Raw genomic sequence first — 25,231 nt, forward strand, 5'->3', positions numbered from 1 at the left:
TTATTGTTGAAAGTATTACATATTGGCACATAGTCATTTTTGAAAACTACCTCCAATTCCAGGGACAGAGCGAACAGGGAAGTGTCACCCCTGTTACATTCCTGCCTAGACAGAACACACTGGGGTGAACTCATCCCAGAACAAAACAGGCTGCTGTCAGCGTGGGGACAGAGATGTCTGTCAAGCTTGCAGTTAGAAAGTGCTTTTTTCTTCCTCAGTATAGATGTAAACAATGCCATCTCAGAATTAATGGTTACCTTGAGATGTGTGTGTGTGTGTGTGTGTGTGTGTGTGTGTGTGTGTGTGTGTTTAATCCAACAGTAGTTACCTACTGGATGAGCCAGAAAGATGAGGAAACAACTTGCATCTCAGACTGGTGGGGAGATTTTTAAAAAGATCCAAGTTGAGCCCTAGTCGGTTTGGCTCAGTGGATAGAGTGTTGGCCTGCGGACTGAGGGGTTCCAGGTTCGATTCTGGTCAAGGGCACACGCCCGGGTTGTGGGCTTGATCCCTGGTGGGGGTGTGCAGGAAGCAGCCGATCAGTGATTCGCTCTCATCCTTGATGTTTCTTTTTCTCTCTCCCTCTCCCTTCCTCTCTGAAATCAATAAGAATATATTTTAAAAAAATCCAAGTTGAAATATCAAACCACACAGTAGGTTCTTGTGCTGCCAATTGTGTGCCAAGCCCACCCTGGCCTGTTCTGCTAAAGCCTTCCTGGCGTCAGATGAAGCTGAATAACTTGGATTTGAGAGAATGATGTCTGCAAAATAAACCTAAGACTAGACTGACCCTCAGGGCATTGCCAGGTTGATATCTCAGCAGTGGACATGAGATAATCTTCCTGAAAAGTCTTGTGTGTCTTCCACAACTCTGTGCTTAAGTGATTGGCACAAAAATAACCAATACTTGTGTATATCGTCCCATGGTATTTTCTATGCACACGTTGGTACTAGAATGCTTTTTGTACAAAGATATTTTAACTTTCCATGTTGTTTTCCTAATTAGTAATACTCATTAATGTATGTAAATGAAATAAGAGACTTACCAGGTCTCTCCAGTTTGAGAAGACACAGGCAGCATAACACTGGTCTCTTTCCAATTAGGCAAGACAAGGACTTTCTATGTAGAATATTCTTACTTTTAGTCATTGTATGCATTCTTCCTTCCTTAACAGTGCCTGATCTACATCTAATTACTCACAACTACATATCATCTGCCTAGAACTTTTGGAAAATTCTTTCATGAAATTATACTTTCTACTAGTGACTTTTTATTCTCATCCTCCCACTCCCTTCCTTTGGCAACCATCAGCTTGTTCTCTATATCTATGGGTCTGTTTCTGTTTTGTTTATCATTAATTTTGGGGTTTTTTTTTAGATTGCACATATAAGTGAGAACATATGTTATTTATATTTCTCCATCTGACTTTTTTTCAGTTAGATGGACCTAGAGCAGGGGTGGAGGGGAGGGCCATACAAAAAATTAACAACTTAAAGATTAGCCTGCTCTATTTGGTCAAACATTTATTTAACTCACCCCTAAGGCCTGGGCAGGGCCAGACCAAATGATTTTGAGGGCCAGACATTTCCCATCTCTGACCTAGAGGGTATTATGCTATGTTGTCACAAATGACAATTTTCATTCTTTTTTTATGTCTGAATAATATTTCATTGTTTTTATATACCACATCTTTATCCATTTGCCTATCCATGGACACTTAGGTTGCTTCCATATCTTGGCTATTACTAGTAATTCTGCAGTGAACATGGGATGCATATATATTTTTGAGTTAGTGGTTTTGTTTTCTTCAGATAAATACCCAAAAGTGTGATTACTGGGTAATCACAGATCTATTTTTAATTTTTTGAGCAATCTTCATACTTTTTTTCCATAGTGGCTGAACTAATTTACAATCTCACCAATATTTACAAGGGTTCTCTTTTCTCCACATTCTCACCAGCCTTGTTGTTTGTTGATTTATTCATTCTGATCGGTATGAGGTGATACTTCATTGCAGTTTTGATTTGCATTTTTCTGATAATCAGTGATGTTGAGCATCTTTTCATATATCTGTTGGTCATCTGTATGTCCTCTTGGGAGAAAAGTCTATTCAGGTCCTCTGCCCATTTTGTAATTGGAGTGCTTTTTTTGATATTAAGTTGTATGAGATCTTTATATATTTTGCATATTAACTTTCATCAGATGTATCATTTGAAAATATCTTCTCCCAATCAGTTGGTTGTCTTTTCGTTTTGTTGATGGTTTTCTTTGCTGTGCAAAATCTTTTTAGTTTGAGGTAGTCCCATTTGTTTGTTTTTTCTTCTGTTTCCCTTGTTCAAGGATATATATCCAAGAAGATATTGCTAAGAGCAATGTCAATTTCCTGCCTCTGTTTTCTTCTATGAGTTTTATGGTTTCTGGTCTGACATTTAAGTTTTTAATCCTTTTTGAGTTTATTTTTGTATATGATATAAGAAAGTGGTCCAGTTTTATTTTTTTGCTTGTACCTGTCTAGTTTTGACACCACCACTCATTGAAGAAACTGACTTTACCCCACTGGATATATTTGCCTCTTTGTCATGGATTAGTTGAACATATAAGCAAGGATTTATCTCTGGGCTCTATTCTATTGCATTGATATAACTACCTTTAAAAGTGACCATGACATTTTTTCTCCTGAAAAATTAAAATGAACCAAATAAGTTAGGTAATTTATATATGGTTTTCACTGTCAAGTTTACTATCAGTATGCATGAGGAGTTAGTGGATCATTCCTACATAGAAAACCTTTTCTTAAAGAAGTATTCTGGAATTAATAAATTTAGTAGAATTGAAAGTGGACTATGAGATTTTTATAAATCTGGAAAATGAACATTTCTTAAGGGAGTTCCCAGAGATCTTTATTTTTTTTAAGAAATAAAATTCTGGGCTAAACAAAATTAGGTTGCTTCCCTCAGAACCTTCCATGTGTCTTATGACTATCTAAAGGTGGTGCAGTAAAAGTCCAATTTTATACTCATCCTTTCTTGGAACTACTTTTTCAGACCAGCCTCTGAAGGCACCAGTGCACATCAGAACAGACTTTGGGCAGTGATGGTTCAGGTAATTTCCAGAGTAAAGGGTTAGTGCTCCATCTCATCTGTTTAACTCCTCAAAAATTTCTCCTCTTTCAAACAGCTCTCAACAACTATATATTTAAGTTAATTGTGCCAATTTATAAGCATGACTTCATTAGAGTGAGATGGGATAAAAAAAATAAGATTTTTGTAATGAGATAACATTTTATTTTAATTTTCACCATTTATATACAAACACAAAACACACCACAAAACAGTAAAATTTCATGGTTAATATGTATAGGTGCATAGTTTCATGCTCACATATTTTTAAGTATTACATATATTAGCAAGTTTCACAATACATCATTATTCTTAGACAGAATCATTAAAAGACACCTAAAAATCTTAAAATATATGATAGTAAGTCACAACTTCTCAACAAGAGCAACAACAACAAAAATAGTGAAGATTTAGGAATAAGTGGTAGTCACTTAGGTGTTTTTAATTTGTTTTAACATTTTTTATTTGAAGCCACAATATCCACACAGCACACAGGGACCTGCTACCATATATTCACTTCAGTGAGAAGGAAGCACCGAAATGCTGAGTGGGGGCAGGTACAGATACTTCAATCACTGCTGATGGAAGAATCCAAAATACGCTGTAAAAACTTTGGGAAAATGACTGGGCATGTTGGAACTGAGCACTTGTACAGGGTGGAACATCTGTCAGCAGATCTTGAGAAACTGGGAGCAAAGAGATTTCTTAGGCTTCAGGTTCGTAGTCTTGATAACCTCCCTAATATTAGGAGAATCAGAAAAACAACATGCAGAGTTAGTGTAAGTGATCAGTAATCAAGGATTTAGGGTGAATAAGATAGGATATGGCTTGCCACTTTGAATAAAGGTCATACGCATAACAGTTCTGGAACTATTCTGCTACACACAATATTGTTGATAGTTTTGTCTTCATGTCAAATATAAAAGTGACTCATGCTGGTGGTCAGGGTAGCTGAGCTCTACTTGTACATATGCCACTGAATGATCATATAATCTCATCCTGCAGGACAAATTGGTTGCTCTATCTGGCTCTCAGTTTCCCAAACTGTAAAAATCAAATCAAGTGGCCTATAATGCTTTTTTTCAGTGCTAAGATGCTCTAATTCTTAGAAGGAAACTAAGATGTTTAAAGGCAAGTTATGTTTTCTCTCCTTTTACTCTCCCATTTGAAATTTCATCTTCATTTATGGCTTCAATTATTATTTTTTAAATATTTTATTGATTTTTTACAGAGAGGAAGGGAGAGGGACAGAGAGTTAGAAACATCGATGAGAGAGAAACATCGATTCAGCTGCTTCCTGCACACTCCCCACTGGGGATGTGCCCACAACCAAGGTACATGCCCTTGACCAGAATTGAACCCGGGATCCTTCAGTCCACAGACCGACGCTCTATCCACTGAGCCAAACTGGTCAGGGCTATGGCTTCAATTATTACTCCTGTTCCCCCAACCCAGCCCAGCCATACAGTATATGGATACATCCACAATAAAAATATTAATGGCCTTAACTAAAGTGATCAGATTAGTCCTTCTAAAGAACAATTTGATATCAGGATTCTGCTCAAAATCAAACAAACATACCTTTAATATCTTAAGCTGCTTTCTGAATAAAGCACAAATGTAAATCAAAAGGTTGTTCTAGTACTCTACAATTTGTCTTTGACCCATTGCTGAAGCTGTTCTCTGTCACTATTCTCTCTGCTCCCTAAGCTTGACTCATGTTTAATTACTCACTGTTCCTCTGACACATCTTCATGCATTCTCAGATATGCATGCCTTCACTTCTGATATCCCCTCGTGTTAGAATGTCCTTTCTTCATTTTAGCCTATCATATCTCCCACCCAGATCCACATCATCGCCTCTATAAAACCTCTCCCAATTGACCTAAACAGACCCGTTAAACTATTAGTCATTTTTGCTCCTGTGATACCTGGTGCATAGAAGACAGTCAATAATGTTTGTTAAAATAATCATGACAAGTAAATGAAGGAATGCATTTGTATTTGTTTTTAGCAAACCTACAGGAGTGCATACTTCTGGATCCTGGTGCTTTCAATTACTCTTATTTGTATTTTTTGTAGTGTTCAGCATTGTGCCATGCATAAAAGTCCCCACAATATTGGTGAAATCTAATTAGGGAAAGAAGCAATTGAATCTCAATTTCTATAAATGGGATTACTATCAATATGCCTTCTAATGATGCCATGAAGAATAATGTATAATCTAACTACAATTCCCTTGAACTCAATGTTTAGTAAAACAATAACACATTTTCTTTTTCCATGACACCTGGTTTCGGAATCAGTGTAACACTGTCCTCATAGAATTAGTTGGAGCATAAAATGGAAGAGGATTTAATTAGTATTGATTGTAATTAATTGGTGCTGCTGTAATTATTCTTTAAATGTTCAGCAGAATTCACCAGCGAAGGCATCTGGTCCCGGGATTTTCTTTGTGGGCAGGTTCTTAACAATAATTCAGCCTCTTTACCTTGTTATACATCTTTTCAGATTTTCTGTGTTCTTTTGAGCAGTTTCATTCATCTACAAGTATTTTTAAAATTTCCCTTGTGATGCACTTTCTATTAAAGAAACTTTTATTTTCAAATTAAAATAGAATTACTAAGTTATGCTATTTAATATGCTATACTAAATTATACCAGTTGTTGCAAATCATTCATTTATCATCTTTCTACTGTATTACTTTTTGGTAAACTCTTTTACTAAGTCAACACCCCACTGGGACTATATGACAAACAATAATTGCTTTCTTTTGGCCTTTAGTTGATTTCTCTAGCTTTCAATTTTGAATTTTTATTTTAGAATGTAAGGTTTCTAATAAAATAATTCTCTAATGCAAGTTGGCAAACTTTTTCTGTAAATGGCCAGCTAGTAGATATTTTAGTGTGTGAGCCACATATGGCTTCCGTTGCTGCTGCTACTTTTATATTTTAACTACCCTTCACAAATGTGAAAACCATTTTTAGCTTGCAAGTTGTCCTCATAAAACATATCCTGGATTTGGCCGACTTGTTCATCTAGACTAGAGAGTAAGTTGTTCTCACCAAGGAGAAATGTAAGGGAAATCTGAGAGTGACAGATTTTGATAGTGCTTATTATAAAGACCTAACTAAAACTCCTAAGTGATACTTTTGGAGTTTTATGTACATAAACTTTTACCTCAGAAGGCATTTCATAAGTCTCGTCAGGCTCCCCGGGCACATCTTCCAGAATTCCTTCCTGTGGAGCTCCTTCTTCACTCTAATATTTAAATGGAAGCACAAAAAGAATAAAATGAGGTACCATTTTCTGGTTTTTGAAGTCACAGACATTTTGAAAACATCCTATATACAATACTGGCAGGGATGTCGCAAAAATGGTACCACTTAATATTACTGCTGGCATCTTCATCTATACAATGCTGTTGGAAACACATTGTGCCAACATGTATTACTTACCCTAAACATAAACAACTTTTTTGCCTAAGTAATTCACTGTCCAGGAAATAGCCCAAAAATATTTTTCACAGAATCAGTGACAACAGTAAAACATTGTTAATCTAAATGTTCAATGGATGAAGAAGAGCTAAGAAAATTATTATTCAACTACTCAATAGATAACTATGAAGACATATATTAATGTGACATGAGAATTATATAACAAAATAAAAATGTACTTATGATAAAATGTTTGACAGGATATCAAGTATTATATACATTGTGGACACAATTGTGTAGAATTCAGATACATTGTGGACACAATTGTGTAGAATTCAGATGCAAAGGTAAAATCAATTGAAAGAAAAGAGTATTTTTTAAAAATAAGTTTTAAGTTATAACCACTATGTAAAAGCATATATTTTTGTAATTTATTTTTAAATTATGGCAAATAATATTTTTCTGAAATTTCACAATTTACACTATATACATTTGGAGGGGAAAAAATCAAATACATAGACAATTTTCCAGGTCTCTCCCTTAGAAATAGGATACTATAAAACTCAACCTGAAATGGTCATGGTTTTATCAGTGTTCTTCATTAAACACCATTATTTATTTATTTTTTTGCTTTGCATTTATTCCAGCAAAAGTAGTTATGAAAAGATAAAGTTCATTGCAAATTACAAAGCAGAGAAGCAAAGTGAGCCTAAATGGACTTACTCGAAGAGTTCAAGTAGCCTCTCAACCAATGTAGTGTATGTTTAAAATATGCCTGATGTAAATAATATCTCCTCATGTCTTCCTGGTGGAAGTGACAGGAAGAAGAAGAAGATAATGGCTGTCACTGACCATCAGATAAGGTCAAACTAAACCTAATACCTACATTAGCTGGGCAGAGAAGTTTAAAGGTCACCTTCCCCTGTCCACCTTTTTTATTAAAAACCAAAAAGAGCTAGATTAGTACTTTGTGTAACAAAATTGCTTTTGTTCAATTGCATGACTTTTATTACATATTTAATGTAACTCACAATGGAGATAAAATTGCTTCCCCAAAACACCTTTTCATCCAAAACCTACAATTATTTGTGGTCCTTGTTAAAGATGTATCCTAGGGTCCAGTGAATGTGTGATATGTTCCTTGGAAATCACTACCCAGTATTACCATATGTTTGTAAACTTTGTGGCATCATTTGGTACAGAATATAGCAATGTACTTGCTGTCAGTATGAATAGATCAGAAAAAATTTTTAAAAGCCTCCCATTTTGAAGTCTGTAAAAGACTGCTGGCAACTGGTCAGGGTTTTCTAAGACACATTCCATGGTGATATTAATAATAACAGGGCTTCACTCACTACAGGGCATCTACGCCTTAAACATTCACAGCAGTAGAAGCACTCTTCCCCACTGCTTTCTCACTGAGAGATATTTTGTGTGGGACCATTATTTTGCTGCATTGTGGGACAATGATAATCAACCCCTAATAACTCAACAGTTCACACAATGGGGATGGAGGAGAGAGGAAGTAACGCTAAAAATAAATTAAGAAACTACTCAAAGAACTCTAACTTAAGAGGGAAAAAAAGGCACCACTAATCACTCATCTTAAGGAATCCAGCATTTTTGACATGAAATCAAGCACAGAACTCCTATTCAAGTGAAAATAACACAGACTTTTAAAAAATGTGCAAAACCCCTTTTAAAATTGAGATTATATGATGGGTATTTCACTAAGAGCAGTACCATTTATTTTATTGAAAAACTAAAAAGTGAAGTAGGTGGGTATGAGAATATTGTTTAAAAGTCAGCTTAAGATATATTCAAATTTGGGGAGCTGGGGGGGGGGGCAAAGGGCATCTGATTCAAAATCAGATTAATTTCAATTTTTCTTAAAACAGCTAAGTAATTTTATAAAGAAAATAAAAATTTTAGAAAACCTGGGACAAGTACTAAATCTTTAAAACCAAAACAATATAGGTAGTTTAGAAATACCACCATACTTTAAGTCTTAATGTTATTATAGATAAAAATGCTAATGTAACAATCACATTTACTGTTAAAAGATTTAAGGAGTTTTCCAATGCATTCTAGTAATTAAATGCTATGACATGAGAAACCATGAAAATTGGCACATTCTGATATAACCATACCCAAAGAATAATAATAATGCTAAGGAGGCATTCCATAAACCCCCATCTCTTTTCCCAGTTATGTATGGTTTAATTACAGTTTAATTTTTATTATTGAGTGAAATACAGTTATGGTTTAGATCTAGGGCAGAATTAAAGTGATGAAGGGAATTGGTCCATTCACTGCTCTATTCCTTTAGGAATGCATCAAATATGGCAGAACCAGCATTAGTGTATAGGGGCCTTGTGGTTGGAGTCCATTGAAGGACATTGGACTAATCTGTTTCTTTGGAGGCAATTATGTAGACAAGGGGCAAAGAATTGCAACATCTACTTGTGTAGTGAGATAGATGTAAGTAGAAGGGCAAGGCATCAGTAGGAATTAAAGAGTGATAATAGTGGTACAGTCATAGAGACAAGTCTATAATTATGGTATTTTGAATGTTTTTGCACTGCTATTTAAATTTAGCAATATTTAAGATTCTATTAACTTTCAATAAGATAAAACATTTCAAGTTTTGGCAATGTAGTGCCCTGTTGTGTTTTAGAAGTCCTATTCATAATTTTCTACCAACATTTACTACTCCCTTGTATAATACATGCTCATGCCCTGACTGGTTTGGCTCAGTGGATAGAGCGTCGGCCTGTGGACTGAAGGGTCCTGGGTTCGATTCCAGTCAAGGGCATGTACCTTGGTTGCAGGCACATCCCCAGTAGGGGGTGTGCAGGAGGCAGCTGATCGATGCTTCTCTCTCATCGATGTTTCTAGCTCTCTTTCCCTCTCCCTTCCTCTTTGTAAAAAAATCAATAAAATATATTTTTTTAAAAAAGACATACTCATGAGGGAAAACACACACTCTACACTAGACTACTGATTATCTCTGGGGCTACCTCCTAAGACTATCTTGACTCTCCTAATTAAAATGAAATGTTAACTATAGCATATGATTTTCATCATAAATTGCATATGCCCCAATAAGCAAAACCTAGCAACAAGGCTGAATAAAGATATAGTTCCTGGTCATCTGCTAGGCTTTCTGATTGGTAAATCGACCTACTCCCCTCATTAGCTGTATAATATATCTGTTCAGATTATGTCTCAGCAAGTTTATAAATGACTATGTCATTAACAATCTGAATCACTTGAGAAGAGTCAAATTGAACACCATTAAGTCATATAGTGACTATACACAGTTCATACATACAAGGAAACATTCTCAGAGTAAAAATGCAAATCTATTTTAATTCAGTGCTTTTAGAGAAACCAGTCTTACATAGCTATTCATGCTCTGCTTAGGATAATCTATTACCATATTAGTTACTTTTTGTCTTTTATCTCTATTTCTTTGGTCTTGATAATTGAGGGAGGGAGGGACGGAAGGAGGGAGGGAGGGAGGGAGAGAGAGAGAGAGAGAGAGAGAGAGAGAGAGAGAGAGAGAACGAGAACTGCTGCTCAGTGGTTAGAGCATTGGCCCACATACCAAAGGGTGTTGGTTCTGATTCCTGGTCAAGGGCATGTACCTGGGTCGCAGCACCTGGGTTCCAGGTTTGACCCACAGCCCCAGTTGGGGTGTGTGCAGGAGGCAACTCATGATGTGTCTCTCTCACATTAGTGTTTCTCTCTATCTCTCCTCCCCTTCTTCCCTCCTCTTTCTCTAAAAATATCAATGGGAAAAATATCCTGGGGTGAGGATTAACAACAACAAAAAGTAAAAAAGAGAGAGATAGAAGGAAAGAGAGAGAAGAAGGGGGCAGAAAGAAAGATAAAATGAACACTGGTTTGTTTGACTGTTTTTGGAAAGTTTGAGAATGGAGAAGAGAGCAAAACTAATAAATTTATTCTATTTGGGGGTTATTTTTGTATGCTATTTATCAGTATTATATATGAACCCAGTTTTAAATACATTCAACCATAAATTACAAAATAATTGGCCTATAAGTCAGGAGTCAGTGTGAAATCATTTTTTTTAGAAGACATTTTCATTATAAACAAAACTAGCAGCTCAGTGGCTGCAACATTTGTGACAGTGCCATGCAATTAGATGACTCACCTAATGAGAGTTCACAGCATAGGAACATTGCCAAGTATTCCCCCCTTACTTGGATGCAGACCTAGTTGCAAATGCTAATTCACAGTGGGAATTCTGGAAATAAACTATTTTCAGTTTCACGTCTAAAGATTAATGCCCCTCTGCCATCAATAAAAATACTATATATGTTCACTATTATATATGCCTATTATTTTAAGTTTGTAAAGATAGGATTTTTAAAAAAATCTTTATTGTTGAAAGTTTTACATAAGTCCCCCCTCTCTCTCCCATTGACCTCTTCCCACCCCAGCCCCCCAGCCCCTTGTCTTCTTGGATATCAGCCCCTTGGATAGTGATTGACTAAGTGAAAGTGGATCAACCTGAGAAAGATCTACTCTTGTAGAGTTCAGAAGCAGACAGTCATTTCATTTTTGCAAATGAATTGATATATGGAGGCAAGTCTTAAAACTAGAATCAGTGGGGAATGTAGGGGATGCTAAAAGGCTCCTGGAAGGAAGAAACCTGCTGTCAAGGTCTTACTAGTAGTGAGTCAGGGACCAGGCATTTGCTTTCAAGAATAGTTGGGAAATTGGTCTTAATATCTAACTGGAGGAAAATACTTCAGGCAAAACAAAGTACTCAAAGGGTGAATAGGACTCATAGGGCTGTGGAGCAGAGAGTGAAGACAATAGTTTCAAGATCAGTGGCTATAAAACCCAAGTGAAAAATCTTAAAGAGCAAGATAGAGATGTCTTCCTCATCTCAGAGCAAAGACTAGGAAGGGCCATGAGAAAGCCAGAGCAGGAGCCCGGTGCAGTGAGAGGCACGTGATAACTGGAGGCAGCAAGAGTCTTCTTAGTACTGGGAAGAGATGCCAATCAAGTGTGAAGAAGGGCTTTCAAGATCTGGATCTCAGTCCTTCAAGTTGGAATATCTTTGCTTAGCATCCATGGCAGACAGGAGGCGAGAAAGGAATGATGCCCCTCAGACCACTGTAGTCAATTTCAATAGTTGTTGCAATTATTCTACCCTGTAAATTCGTTCATCTGTAAGCTTTGTCACAAAGTTGTGGTTATTACTTTCTTTGGATTACTTAGAAAAAGTTCCCGGGGAAGTCTCTATCCATGTCTCAACAGATCTGAGATAAAAGTGAATCTATTTACAAGATTATCAAGAAAGATAATGGGCTGGGTGTATCCTTGAAAGGTCATTCAAATGAAATATTAAGATGTTTAATTTTTCATCTTATTCCGACATGAAATAACAATAATAGCTAAGGTTTGTTTAGTGCTTACTCTGTACTGGGTACTAGCCCAAGAGTTCCACATGCATTACTGACCTTAAAAAAAAAGAGAGAACTCTTACCATTTGCAATAGCATGGATGGACCTAGAGAGCATTATGCTAAGCTAAATAAGCCAGCCAGAGAAAGATAGGTATCACATGATCTCACTCATATGAACAACATAAACTGATGAACAAAAATAGACCCAAAGACATAGAAACATCAAACAAACTGTCAAACCTCAGAGGGAAGGCAGGGGAGGGTGGAGGGGGAAAAGAGTTCAACCAATGAGCTCATATGTACATATGCATAACCCACAGACACAGGCAAGAGGGTGGTGAAGTCTTCGGGGTGAGGGGGTGGGTGGGAGAGGGCAATGGGGGGAAAAGGGGACATATGTAATACTTTCAACAATAAATGTTTATTTTAAAAAATCCCTATCTGAAGAAGTTACTTATCTCTATTTATCAAAGAATGAACAGAGGTAACCAGCCTGGCAAAGAGCCAGCACTCTTAGCTATTGTGCAATTATTATTGGTCAAGCTTCTGAAAAAAAACTTACTAAAAACAGTAAGTTGAGCTACTTACACAAGGTAAAATTAAGTTTTAAAAAATTAACCTGAAAACACAAGGTAAAACATTTTATGATTAAATATCTAGCTATCTCTACCATGTAGTAATTTGTCATTTCTATCAGAAAAAATAAGAGGCTAAAAGATATATACATGTATATACATACATATATGCACACACATACATGAGTGATATATTTATAAGGGCAGAAACCAGACAGAATATATTTTTTATCACATGGATATTAAATCTGCAAACATTAAACTGATTAACTTTTTGTTACAGGGAAAAATAGCTTATTATGAATTCAATGCATAGCATTTTTCTGGTTTATACCTTTTTCATTAGACTGTGTTCAAACAGGATAGAGATGATGAAATTGTCAGAAATAAATTGTTCACTTCCCCCCTCTAAATATGTGGCACGGAAACTACAATTTTAAGAGTGGTTTAAAATATATCGCTTGGGTTTCTTCATTCCTTTTGATGAACCAATAAAGTTTTGGCCTGAGTCACAGACCTTATCTTCACGCTGGAAATGCTCCTCTCTCTCAAGCCCCTGCACCAAGTTCATTTGTATTGCTACAATAAAACATACTGGCCCATTAAGTCCATGGGGTGATGTTATCCTTAGTCACGATGTTGGTTTATTTACCTTGTCTTATTCCACAGAAGGGAGGTAAAAGATTATATCCTCATCACAACAAATGAATACCCTTTGCTTTGTCTAATTTTTGTTTCTTTATTTAATCAAGCACTGAATGATCATTAAATTACTTTTAAATCATACATTATTTCTGGATTACATCATTAAACTTTCAGTAAATCAAAATGGAGCACTCTATTTAGTTTTTTCAACCATTCTTTCTCCCTTGACTCATGTGTATCTCCCTTTGGTTTTGAGTGGGAACTCCTGACCTATGTATCAGAGGCACAAAAACTAAGAACACTCAGACTATCCTGTCTGTAAGATGTGCAACTGTCTCTATGGTTGCAAAAGAAGCTGGGATGCGTGGATGCGTGTGTGTGTGTGTGTGTGTGTGCGCACGCGTGTGTGTGTGTTGGAAAACTATATATTGAGGATCATTCCTAATTCTGTCACTGGTGAGGAACTAAAACTGTGGTTATGCAATCACTCTAAATATTTTGATCATAGTCCCTACCCAAATTTATAGACTACTAGAGGCCCGGTGCACAAAAATGTGTGCACTCGGGGGTGTCCCTTAGCCCGGCCTGTGCCCTCTCGCAGTCTGGGACCCCTCGGGGATGTCCACCTGCTGGCTTAGGCCCGCTCCCTGGGGGATTGGGCCTAAACTGGCAGTCAGACATCCCTCTGGCAGCCCGGGAGCCCTCGGGGGATGTCCACTTGCCAGCGGGGAGCAGGCCTAAGCTGCAGTCGGACATCCTTAGCACTGCTGAGGAGGCGGGAGAGGCTCCCATCACCACCACTGTACTGGCAGCCGTCAGCCTGGCTTGTGGCTGAGCAGAGCTCCCCCTGTGGGAGTGCACTGACCACTAGGGGGCAGCTCCTGTATTGAGCATCCTCCTCCTGGTGGTCAGTGTGTGTCATAGTGACCAGTCATTCCCAGTTGTTCTGCTGTTAGGGTCAATTTGCATATTACCCTTTTATTATATAGGATTTGTTGTTTGAAAGTCCAGGAGAAAATATGCTTTTAAGAGCATGGGATTTGGTGGCCAACTGACCTAGTAGAAGATAGTTTCTGTGAGATTTTGAGCAATTTAGATATCTGAATTAGAAAACAGTAATAATAAACCTTCCTTATATTAAACTAGAGGCCTGGTGCATGAAATTCGTGAACGGCAGGGGGGGGGTGGTCTCTCAGCCCGGCCTGCAACCTCTCCAATCTGGGACCCCTTGGGGGATGTCCGACTGCTGGTTCAGGCCCAATAAATCGGCAGTCAGACATCCCTCTCACAACCCGGGACCGCTGGCTCCTAACTGCTCACCTGCCTGCCTGATCACCCCTAACCCCTCTGCCTACCTACCTGATTACCCCTAACTGCCTCTGCCTACTAGTCTGATCACCCCTAACTTGCTCCCCTGCCAGCCTGATCACCCCTAACCGCCTCTGCCTCAGCCCCTGGCCTAAGCCGCAGTCTGGCCTCCCTCTGCGGGAGGTGACCTGGTGGATCAGGGGAAGGCGCCGCCCCCATTATCCCACTGCTGCTGCCACTGCTGGCCTGAGCCTGGGCCCTTCACAGCCACCTGTGGCTGCCTGAGCCTCGGCCCTTGCAGCCACTGCGTCTTTGTCCAGAAGGACATCCAGAAGGTCGTCTGGAAGACATCCACCCTAACTAGAATATTATCCTTTTACTAGTATAGATGAGATGATATATATAAAATAGCATATAATAACCAGCATACAGTTATAATAAAACCATATATGTACTGAGCATGCACTAAGTGCTAGGTTGTCTTAGCATTTTACTTTTGTTATCTAAGTATCCCAATAAATGTATATCATGTATAGTACCCATTGTTATATTTTCATCTTATTGCTAATTTTATTTTTATAAAGCTTTTCCTGAAAAAGCCTGGAACCAAAGACATTTTAAGAATAGAAGCATTTACCTTATTTCATTGGCTAGCTACGTTTGACTCTCCAATGAACCTTAGTAGTTTGCTTTTTTCAAACTGGTACTTAGGTCCTCCCCTTTGTTCCCTTTCTCTCGGCTGTCTAGAAATCCAGCTGAGAGCTTTTAGGACTAAATGACAGATGGACCTTGCTAGATACTGAGTACATCCTAGTGACACAGATAAGAGGCAAATGCTGCGGAGCTATCAGTGCAAATGCTACGAAGACACTGTCTGTTTCAAATTGAAGACTTAGAAGCAGAAGTGCTGTTATATTTAGACCACAGCACAGCACTTGAGGCTGAATGTACTTTCCTTGGTGTTTCTAATGCTGGTAAAGAAGCACATCCTATCCTTGAAGTAACTAAATTCTTAAAATGGAAGCAAAACAAGATATATATTAAAATCCATGACTTCTCTTTTGTATACTCTTGGGGTCCACCTGAACAATGGGTCAGTACTGAGCTCATGAAACTCTAGGTTGCTATATCAATCAGTTGTAGTCTTTACATAGGTAACACACCATTGAGGAAAATATAGAGAACTAAGATCTTAGAAATAAATATAAACAGTGTCACATTAGTATATATACAATAACTGGTGTCAACTTGGCTTGGTACCAAAAATGTGTAATACATTTGTGTTTAAGGGGCTATAAGATTTTGGGAGGTGATAATAAATTTAACATTGTTTTATACTAAGAATTGACCAAAGAATGATTATTTTTCTGATATCATATATTAATCAGCACCTCCAAATTATAGTAAAATACTATGAAACAGAAAATGTTATTTATTTTCATTCTCAGATAGAGGTTCCATATATTTTGTGTTATATAGTTTCTAAATATGCAATCTTATTGCTAATATCAATCTATTCAATTAAAAAAAGAAACTAAATAGCAGTATAACTCTAGCAGTATACTTATTATGTATAATCTATTATACCAGCAATTGTAGAGTATACAATGTTGTACAAGGCATGGTCCCTTCACCTCAAGCACCTTCAAATATAGATACATATTAAATAAGAGATACATAAAAGCTGGTATAACACAAGGGAGTAAATGTGATACAGGGCATAAGGAAGGAAAAGTAAAATGTTCAGAATGGGGTTGGATGACTTCTGGTTTGAGGAAATATCATTAGAACTGGGTCGGAATGTTTTCATGGGGACTGGGAACTTCAGGGAGATGACACATTATGGACAAAAACACAGGCCAGAAGTGATTTTATCTGGCTAGAGAATAGGGTGTGGAGATAGAGAATCACCCTTCCAAGTGAGGTTTGAACATTGAAGAGTTGTTCTGTGTTATCACATGAGACAGTTATATGGTACACATTTTGTTGTAGGAAGAATGTTCTGGCAATGATGTGCAGACAGTTTGGGAGGAAAGAAATCAGAGATGAATGGGTCGTGCAGGCAATCAATTCCAGACAGAGGTGATGAGGTAACCAGAGGAATGGGAGTGTAAATGGAGCAAAGGGATTAATGTTGTAAGATATTGTAGAAGATGAATGGACAGAATACAGCAACTGTTGTTTAAGAACTGTGATAAGTCAGAGATTTTCTACTTCTTGCAAACTAGAAAGTTAGCCTGCCAGTTTCATGGATGTAGGCCAAAGACACAAGAGTCTTGGGGCAGAGACAAATGACTTTATTACTTACTAGAGGCCCGATGCATGAAATTCGTGCAAGAGTAGGCCTTCCTTCCCCCGGCTGCCGGCACCAGCTTCCCTCTGGCACCCGGGACCCAGGCTTCCCTCGCAGCCCCGGCTTCATCCAGAAGGACATCCAGTTTAATTAGCATATTATGCTTTTATTATTATAGATAACAGCAGTAGCCAGAGTATCCTCATTTTTCTTGAGCTGATTCCCCAAGCCCCAATTCCCATAGGGAAGTTCAGGTGAGATCTAGACATCCCATGAGTTGCTGTATAGAAGAGGAATCCAGGGCTTAGGAAATCTGAATCTTTTGTAATAGGTTGCCACCGTATCTCTCCTTTGCTCCAGAAACTTAATCTCTAACCAAGGCTATAAGCACACCTGCCCTTTACTTTAAAGGAAGAAACTATTTCTGTCTTCCAAGACTGTTCACTATACAAAAATCCTTGAAATACAGCTTCAAACAAAAGGTAGTTAGTGCCTTGCTTGTAAAATGTGCAGAAATGTGAGAGCCCCGGTCTCTCATCACTGCTTGAACATGGGTAGATATCACAGGACAAGGGGTAAAAAGAATTAGGTTTTTAAGTTTGACTGATTAGGAAGATGGAGGCTATTCATATTAGCAATAGAGAAAAATAGGACAAAGTAGATTTTAGGGGCAAAGTCACTTTTATGTTGTCTGAGGTACCCCATAAATATATGTTGAAAATATGAGATGAGAATTGAGACTTAAGAATTATAGATATGTTTTGGATATTTACGGCAGAGAGATGTTTGAAGAAGTCATCAGAGTTTGCAAAACTAAGACAAAATGAGGCAAATGAAGGAAAACAATGTGGCATCACATAAACACCCTTTCAGTTAGGACACAAGGCAGGCACAGGAGGGAAAAGCAAAGGCAAAGTAAGTGATGGAAGATAAAAAGAAATTAGGAATCCATAATCTTTCAGAAGCTTGATGAAAGAGGCCTTTTACTAGCGATTGGTATACCACCGGCAGTTTCCAACACTGAAAAAAGAAAATGAGGAAGGGAGTCACACAGTTGGCTTTTAGTACTAAGCATTTTATGTATGGGGGATACATATGTGTTTAATAAATGTTTATGTTTGTTGAGAAAAATGTTCACGTTTGTCCAGAAAAAGATGTCAGATTTCAGGGGATAAATGAATAAAAGCAAGACTATTGAAGGCTGTGATGGTGACAACATTTTGAGAGGTTGAGAGTAGAGAAAGGTGTTGTTGGGAGCATTAATTTTGAGGGTGGCAATTTGTGAGGAGTAGGTTTTTTGTTTTGGAGGGGTTTTTTTGCTTTCTTTTTAAAGAAATGGAGAGACTGTTAATGATATCAGTACATGTAGGTTTTCATGATACAAGGCAGAGAAGGGCTGGCTAATCAAGGAAGGTCTCAAATGAGGGGGTAAGGGATGGAATCCAGAAGGCAGGTGATGTTTACCTAAGGAGAGGTGGGGAGTGTCAACATGCACATACATCTGGAGACCAGGGAACAGAAAGGAGTCTGCAGCAGTCGCTAATTTCTAAGTGACATAGGTAACGCGATTATAAAGAGGAAGGTTTTAGGAGTGGGAAAGGCAGGGGAGGAAATATTTATTTATTGAATAATATTGTAGGTAGCTAATCATCCCATTATATTGATAAGAAGCATGAATGTCAGAGATTCCATTTTTGCCTAAAGTAAAAAAAAAGTGATTAATAGTCAAACTGGGCTCAAAATAATATCAGTGTATGCTAAAGATAAGTTTTTAATCACTCCAGTAGGGTTGTTGTCTTAAGGGAAGTGGAAAGGTTTTATAATGGAGACTCTGAAAAATAAGATAAAATATCAATTAGAAAGAAATAAAACCATTACTGAGAAGCAATGAGTGCCAGGTGAAATGTGGGTACCATCGATTTATTTTTAGCAGACAAAGGATTTAGCCTAAGTTTTGGTTCTTTCACATGGAGTGAGTTCACTGTGAACTGTTTTACAGCAACAATGTAATAATGTTCAATAGATAACGATTAAAAAAATACAACACCACCTCTGCCTCAAAAAGCTCTACTGTCAGTTTTTCCTCTTGGGTGACTCTCCAGGCTAGTTCATAAACAAGGAATTTTAGGTGGCCTCGCTGTGTTACATTGAAAGCTAACTCTAAAGCATATTTATGTAGAAAACTACCTTCTATTCAATCAAATTCTTAAGGCAGAGGAACCTAAAATGAAGATAAGCAAAACAGTAAAAATTTGTATAGAAGGAGGGTGCAAAATAAATATACTTAGTCAAAATAATTAAATTGATTTATATAAAATTGTTTTTAATATCAAAGACCAAATTTTAATTTTTTATCTCATTTAAAAATGCATTATGCACAGTCTCCTTTATCCATGTCAATTTTATGTCAAAGTGACTTTTTTCTTGTTTCCAAGTACTTACAATTTTAGTCTGGGAACTATTCAGTCTTCTCTAGCCCTAACTTTTCCACTGCTGGCATTCTGTTTTCTGAGCTGTGGCTTTCCTATCCTACTTTTCACATCTCAAACCATAATTTGGTGTGGGGGTACCCATGCATCTCATCTCTATGGAAACCAAGACGTAGGCAGCACAAAGATGGTTTTATTAGAAAGTCCACTAGAGCAGAAGAACTAGTGCACACGATTTATTTTCCTAGCAGTCTCAGCAAATTTAACCTGGAGAATGATGTCTGGTTGTTGAATTTTCCTAGGCATATGGAATATCTGAAAACCACTGTATGTTCCAAAGCCAGGTGGTAGAATCGTGTTGGTGTTCTCATGGGTTATGCCCAGAAAATAATAGGTTGGAGTTTCTCTATGACTGTTATTACAGCATAGCAATTCTTGCCCAGATTTGATGATCCAATCATTTTAAACATAGGTATTATCATTAACATTGCATGATTGTAAAGTACAAAATAACTATCGCTTCTTAGGAAATGAAAAAGAAATATTTGTGTAAGCAGATAAAAGTGGTTCCTGCCCATCCTTCCCTTGCTCCCCGGGGTAGGAGACTTAGGCATGTCAAAGGAATTCAGAATCTTTGGAGCAAGTGTGAAGACCATAATGATCAACTAAATAAATGTTTCCATCAAAAGAAAAATTTAAACATGTTAACTCAGGAAAATGGCAGCATGCTATAATAGAGTATCACTAGTTATGAAACTTGAAGCCACTTTCAATATACTGATAAATTATTATAATTTCTTAGATTACCTACATTTCTCTGCATACCTTCAAAATACATATTCCCACCAGATACCCACAGGTGTTGTAAAACAAGTATTTGGGGAGTACCTCGATGCAAAAGCTTAGACCTTTAGTTTTATTTTCTTCACGTCCTCGCACATGTACTGAATGAGTTAATAAATGAATAAACGAGTTTGACGTGAGCTAGTTTTGATCATACTCAGAACAGAAATCATCTCCATAAACGACTTACAGAGAAACCTGCATATCCATTCACCCTAAATCTCTCTCTCACTGATGTCCCAATTTTACTATTAGCTATTCAGCCTTGGGTGTTAAGCTCTGCTCTCTCCCCTGGTCCTCTCTTAAATGTCAAAGCTATTTCTGGAGGTAAGACAACTGTTGTGGTAAGTGTGAGCACACACCACCATGGGGCACAAGGCACCGAGAGAAAAGGCTGCCAAAATAGGGAAATAACTCAGAAAAAAAGGACAGGGAGTTGAAAATATAGAAAATATAGCATCTATGCATTTGTCTATTTATGATCTTATTTATATGTCAGTCATTTTTAAAAAATATATGGTGTTTAGAAAATATAGTGTTGCCTTCGGCTATAGTTAACACTGTGGCCATTAATACAAAACAGTGTCCTTGCTTGTATCACAAAAGACAATTTAGAGCTCAATCTCTAAGGACTAAGGATGGCTTATATGCTCTATCTTGAGGGACTACAAGGAAATAGAGTTTATCCTTTTCAGAAAACACTGCCATTTTTCAAGTAAGAGAGAGAGCTGATGCAAGATTTTTAAAAATTTAGAAAGATCATGAGGGCAAGCAGGCTTTTAACAAAAACAAAGATTTTTTTTATGCAGTTTTATACAGTTTCTGACTGAATAAATTTATAAAGTCCAGAAACTTATCTGAAGACTTAAGCTTATTTTTTTTATTGCAATGGGAAAAAATGATTATTTGTATTGTCAATTATGAAATTAAGCAAATGGGAAGTTTTGCTAATGGCAGTTTTAATATTCATGAATATGATGGCTCAGCGTTTTCTCCAGTATTTCCTACAGCAAGACCGATAATTAATGATCATTTTTACAATAGAACATATCCTTGTCTGATACTATTTTTTTCTTTGCCAAGAGTTAATACTTCTTATTTTAAATAGGTTTTACTTTTCCATTTTATATTTCTATATTTCTACCCACAAATTTCTGGATTTTTTTTTCCATTCAGTCCTCTCATTTTCATTATGGGATTTCTAAAAGCCTGGGTTAATATATTGAAATCTTTCAACTGTGACTCAGTAATGTTTTCATTTCTACAGATCTGTCTGGCATTAGGCTGACTTTGTGAAGCAAAGAAGAGGTTTAAATCAATTTGCCCAAATCAAAATGAGAGGTCAAATTTTGCAGAGTGTTTTGTTTCTTGAAAATCTTCCTGCTGTAATTATCTGAAGTCCTTGGCTAGATAATTATTAAAGGACTCTTGCAATTGTTCCTTTTTTCTACATAGATCACCACATTAATTAAGAGAGAATCACTGGAGATGGGTTGCTGCTCTGCATCTTAAAGTAGTTTTAGTTCTTCTTTGTCAAAGGAGCAAAAAGTACATGAAGAATAAGGGTGGCCCAGCTGGCATTGCTCAGTGGTTGAGTGTCAAACTATGAACCAGAAGATCATAGTTTGATTCCCAGTCAGGGCACATGTCCAGGTTGTGGCTAGATCCCCAGTGGGGGGCATGCAGGAGGCAGCCGATCAATGATTCTCTCTCATCATTGATATCTCTATTTCTCTCTCCCTCTTCCTTACTCTCTGAAATCAATATATCCTATATAATAAAAGCCTAATATGCAAATCGAGCAAATGGCAGAATGACCGGTCGCTGTGATGGGCACTGACCACCAGGGGGCAGACGCTGAACACAGGAGCTGCCCCCAGCCCGCAGGCCCCAGACCAGCCAACGTGAGTGCCAGCAGGGGCCCCCCAATCGCCCCACTGGTCGCTCCACAGATCGGCCCTGATCGCCGGCCAGGCCTAGGAACCCTTCCCTTGCAAGAAATTTGTGCACTGAGCCTCTAGTATCTATATATAAAAGCCTAAGTGACCATTACGACAGAATGACTGGAATGATTGGAACGACTGGTCACTATGATGCGCACTGACCACCAGGGGGCAGACGCTTAACGCAGGAGCTGCCCCCAGCCCGCAGGCCCCGATCGCCGATGGGGCCTGCTGGCCAACCTCCCCCCGGCTAGCAGGCCCCAATCGCCCTACCGGGCCAGGCCCATGGGCTGGGACAGGGAACCTGGAATGGGTGGTGGATGTGGGTGGCGAGGGAAGGAGGGGAGGGGAGGTGAAGAGGTGGGGAGGAGGGGAACCGCGAGGTGGTGGTGTGTGGGTGGCAAGGGAAGGAGGAGGTGAGAGGAGGAGGAGGAAGGGAGGTGGGGAGGCAGGGAGCCTGATTGGCCCTGATCGCAGGCCAGGCCTAGGGACCCCATCCATGCATGAATATCATGCACCCGGCCTGTAGTATATATAATAAGGTTGCCTCTTAGCCAATTTTCTGATATACAGGTATTCTCAAATAGGTCTCTGAAATATGCCTTGAACTTATTTTTGTACATTTTTAAAACGGAGGCCATTAAGGATTTGGTACATATTTCATAACCTGTAAGGTACTTACCTGATTTCAATTGAGCTAGTAAAGAAATATGGAATCGGGTATTTGCAATGAAGATGCTAATGTTATATTTACACTATATCACTCTCAAAGGTGTGAAAACAGGAGACAAGAAACAAACAGTAACTGATTACCCTGAGAGCGATATACATCTACCTACAGGTGCCTCATCATTGATGTTGGGAGAACCAGGCTCCTGGCTACAGGAATGCCAGCCAACATATATCCACTCCTAGACTCTGGAGGGTGTCTTATTACCTCGTGCTGTGTTAAAATAAAATAAGCAAAAGGAAGCAAACTGAGTGATAAGAACTGCTTCAGTTTTTTCACCAATTTCCTTGACTACCATTTTCTAAGGCCAGCTCACATATCCACTAGAAGAGAAGGGATTTGAGAGGATCCTAAAAAGTCAAAGTCACATGATGACTGACTTAAGGTCTTCCTCCTCACTCAATCCTTAGATCCTAGAACAATGCACACACCTAGTCAGTGCTTTGTAAGTACTCATCAAATGACTGCAACTTGTGTATGAGTTCTCCATGATAGCCTCCATCAGAGCCAATCTCTCTCCTATGTGCTCCCCTAAACTCACCCCCTGAATTTAGTTCAGCATAAATGGCCATTTTTTTTTTAGCTCACTAGTGTAGGTGAATGTCCTCTATTAGGAGTGAGTTCCTCACAGGAGGGGTGACATATCCATCTTTATCTTCTAGAGTTCTTTGCCTGGTACTTTGCATAATGCCAAGTTTGTTAGTTTTTTTAAAGGATGAATAAATATATACAAGATACCAGTGGAAAAAAGAGACAATAAAAATTTACTAAAAACTTGACTCAATTGAATTGTTATTAAATAGGAATCCCTCAGTGATTTATAGCAGAAATTAGGATTCAGAACCAAGTAGGAAGAAATACTGTTGCCCATAAAGATATCACAACTTGATATATAATAGGTAAAAATGTTTGATATTGAAGTTCTGTTTACTTATCTGCCTCTTCTGTATAACTAACTACAGAGTATTAAGAACAATATGCATGGGCATCACCCAAGCTACTCGTTGTAAATGCAGATCCCCAGGCTCTGTCCCTTAACTGCTTATTCAGAATATTTGGGGTTGAACCAACAGGAATTTGAATTTTTAAAATTTTCATTGGGTGATTTGTAGAGATTAAATGTGATTATTATTTTTTCTATCTGCTATTGTGAAATTTACGTAAGCATTAACTGGTAAGTCTCCTTTTTCTGATAAAAACAAAAACAAAACAAAAACTCTTCTCTGGGGAATACAAAAATCAACTTTCGTGAGAGCACACATTCGGAAAAACCCTGATCACTGTGACGCCATCATCAAAGACTGTGACAGTGACCGCCACCTGTTGTCCTTATTTCCTTTCAAAAGAAGATCCTAAGTCCCATGCCATTTGGCCCAGGTCCTATTCCCCAAGTTGTCTATGGGACTCTCCCGGCAACTTAGAAATCTGGATAAAGAAGGAATGCACTGAACTTAAGTAATTAAATAGATCAATCTTTCAGAACTACAAAAATATAAATGAGTATAAACAATAATTAAATTGAAAGTGTCTTGACTATAAAGTGAAGCCATAGGTTAGATAACAATGGTAGTTCATATTTTTTGAAGATTTACTACTTTTAAAAAATATGTTTTTATTGAATTTTAGAGAGAGAGGAAAGGAGAGGGATATATATAGAGAAACATCGAGAGAGCATCAATAGGCTGCCTTCTGCACATCCCCCACTGGAGATCGAGCCTGAAACCCGGGCATGTGCCCTGACTGGGAATTGAACCAGTGACCTTCTGTTTCTTGGGTCAATCCTCAACACTAAGCCACACCGATAAGGCAAATATTTACTACTTTTTAGATACTCTTTGGGGGCTTACTATAACCTTAGGAGGCAGGTACTAGGATGAGATCAAATCTACAGACATGACTAATTTACTCAAATTCTCTCAGCTTGCAGGAATGGAACCAGGAAACTTGGCCCTAAGAAGCTATGCTTTGAACTACCAGCCACATGGTCTCTTAAAGCTTCTCTGGATGTGTGGACGCCTGGGCACCAGTGCAGGCACATATGCACACCCCATGGTACTATTTATGTTGACAATGTCAGCCAGTGCTCACTTCAGTTATTGGAATTCCAGGTAAATGAGAAAATATTTCTGCATTCTAAAAACATTAAAATTTTAGTGGGATTCAGTAATAGTCTGTATCCCTGTGTATTTTAGTAGTACATTCGAACTGTAACAGTTACGTGGACTTTTATAACTGCATGATTAAAACACAAGTACAAGAAATTTTGAAGAAACCTTTTTCCTTTTAACATAAGTCTCTGGTTCCATCTGAATTTGGCTTTAAACCTTGCCACATTTCCCAGAAACTAGTATCTTCTAACTGACATCTATAAAGGATTTAAAAAAAAGAATGAATACAATGCAAGCAATTGTTATAATACTGTTTCTTCTTCCATTCTCTCTTTCTCTCTCACACCACTTTCTCTA

General features: G+C 37.9%; 1 protein-coding gene across 6 annotated transcripts in view; it reads right to left on the reverse strand.

Moving 5' to 3' along the window:
• Nucleotides 1-3,499: 3,499 nt before the first annotated feature.
• The window catches only part of SNCA (synuclein alpha), a 106,143-nt gene continuing 84,411 nt past the window's right edge, over nucleotides 3,500-25,231 (reverse strand). For 5 of the 6 annotated variants that reach the window (XM_023750300.1, XM_023750301.1, XM_014452082.2 and 2 more), the window contains exons 5-6: nucleotides 6,301-6,381; nucleotides 3,500-3,858 (exon numbers count right to left, since the gene is read on the reverse strand). In XM_023750300.1, coding sequence (XP_023606068.1) covers nucleotides 3,826-3,858; nucleotides 6,301-6,381 — 114 coding nt within the window. In that variant the 3' untranslated portion in view covers nucleotides 3,500-3,825. The remainder of the gene's footprint in view (nucleotides 3,859-6,300; nucleotides 6,382-25,231) is intronic. The other variant, XM_014452085.2, reaches the window with a different exon arrangement.

The sequence above is a fragment of the Myotis lucifugus genome, unplaced genomic scaffold, assembly GCF_000147115.1.
Source record: "Myotis lucifugus unplaced genomic scaffold, Myoluc2.0 scaffold_12, whole genome shotgun sequence".
NCBI lineage: Eukaryota > Metazoa > Chordata > Mammalia > Chiroptera > Vespertilionidae > Myotis > Myotis lucifugus.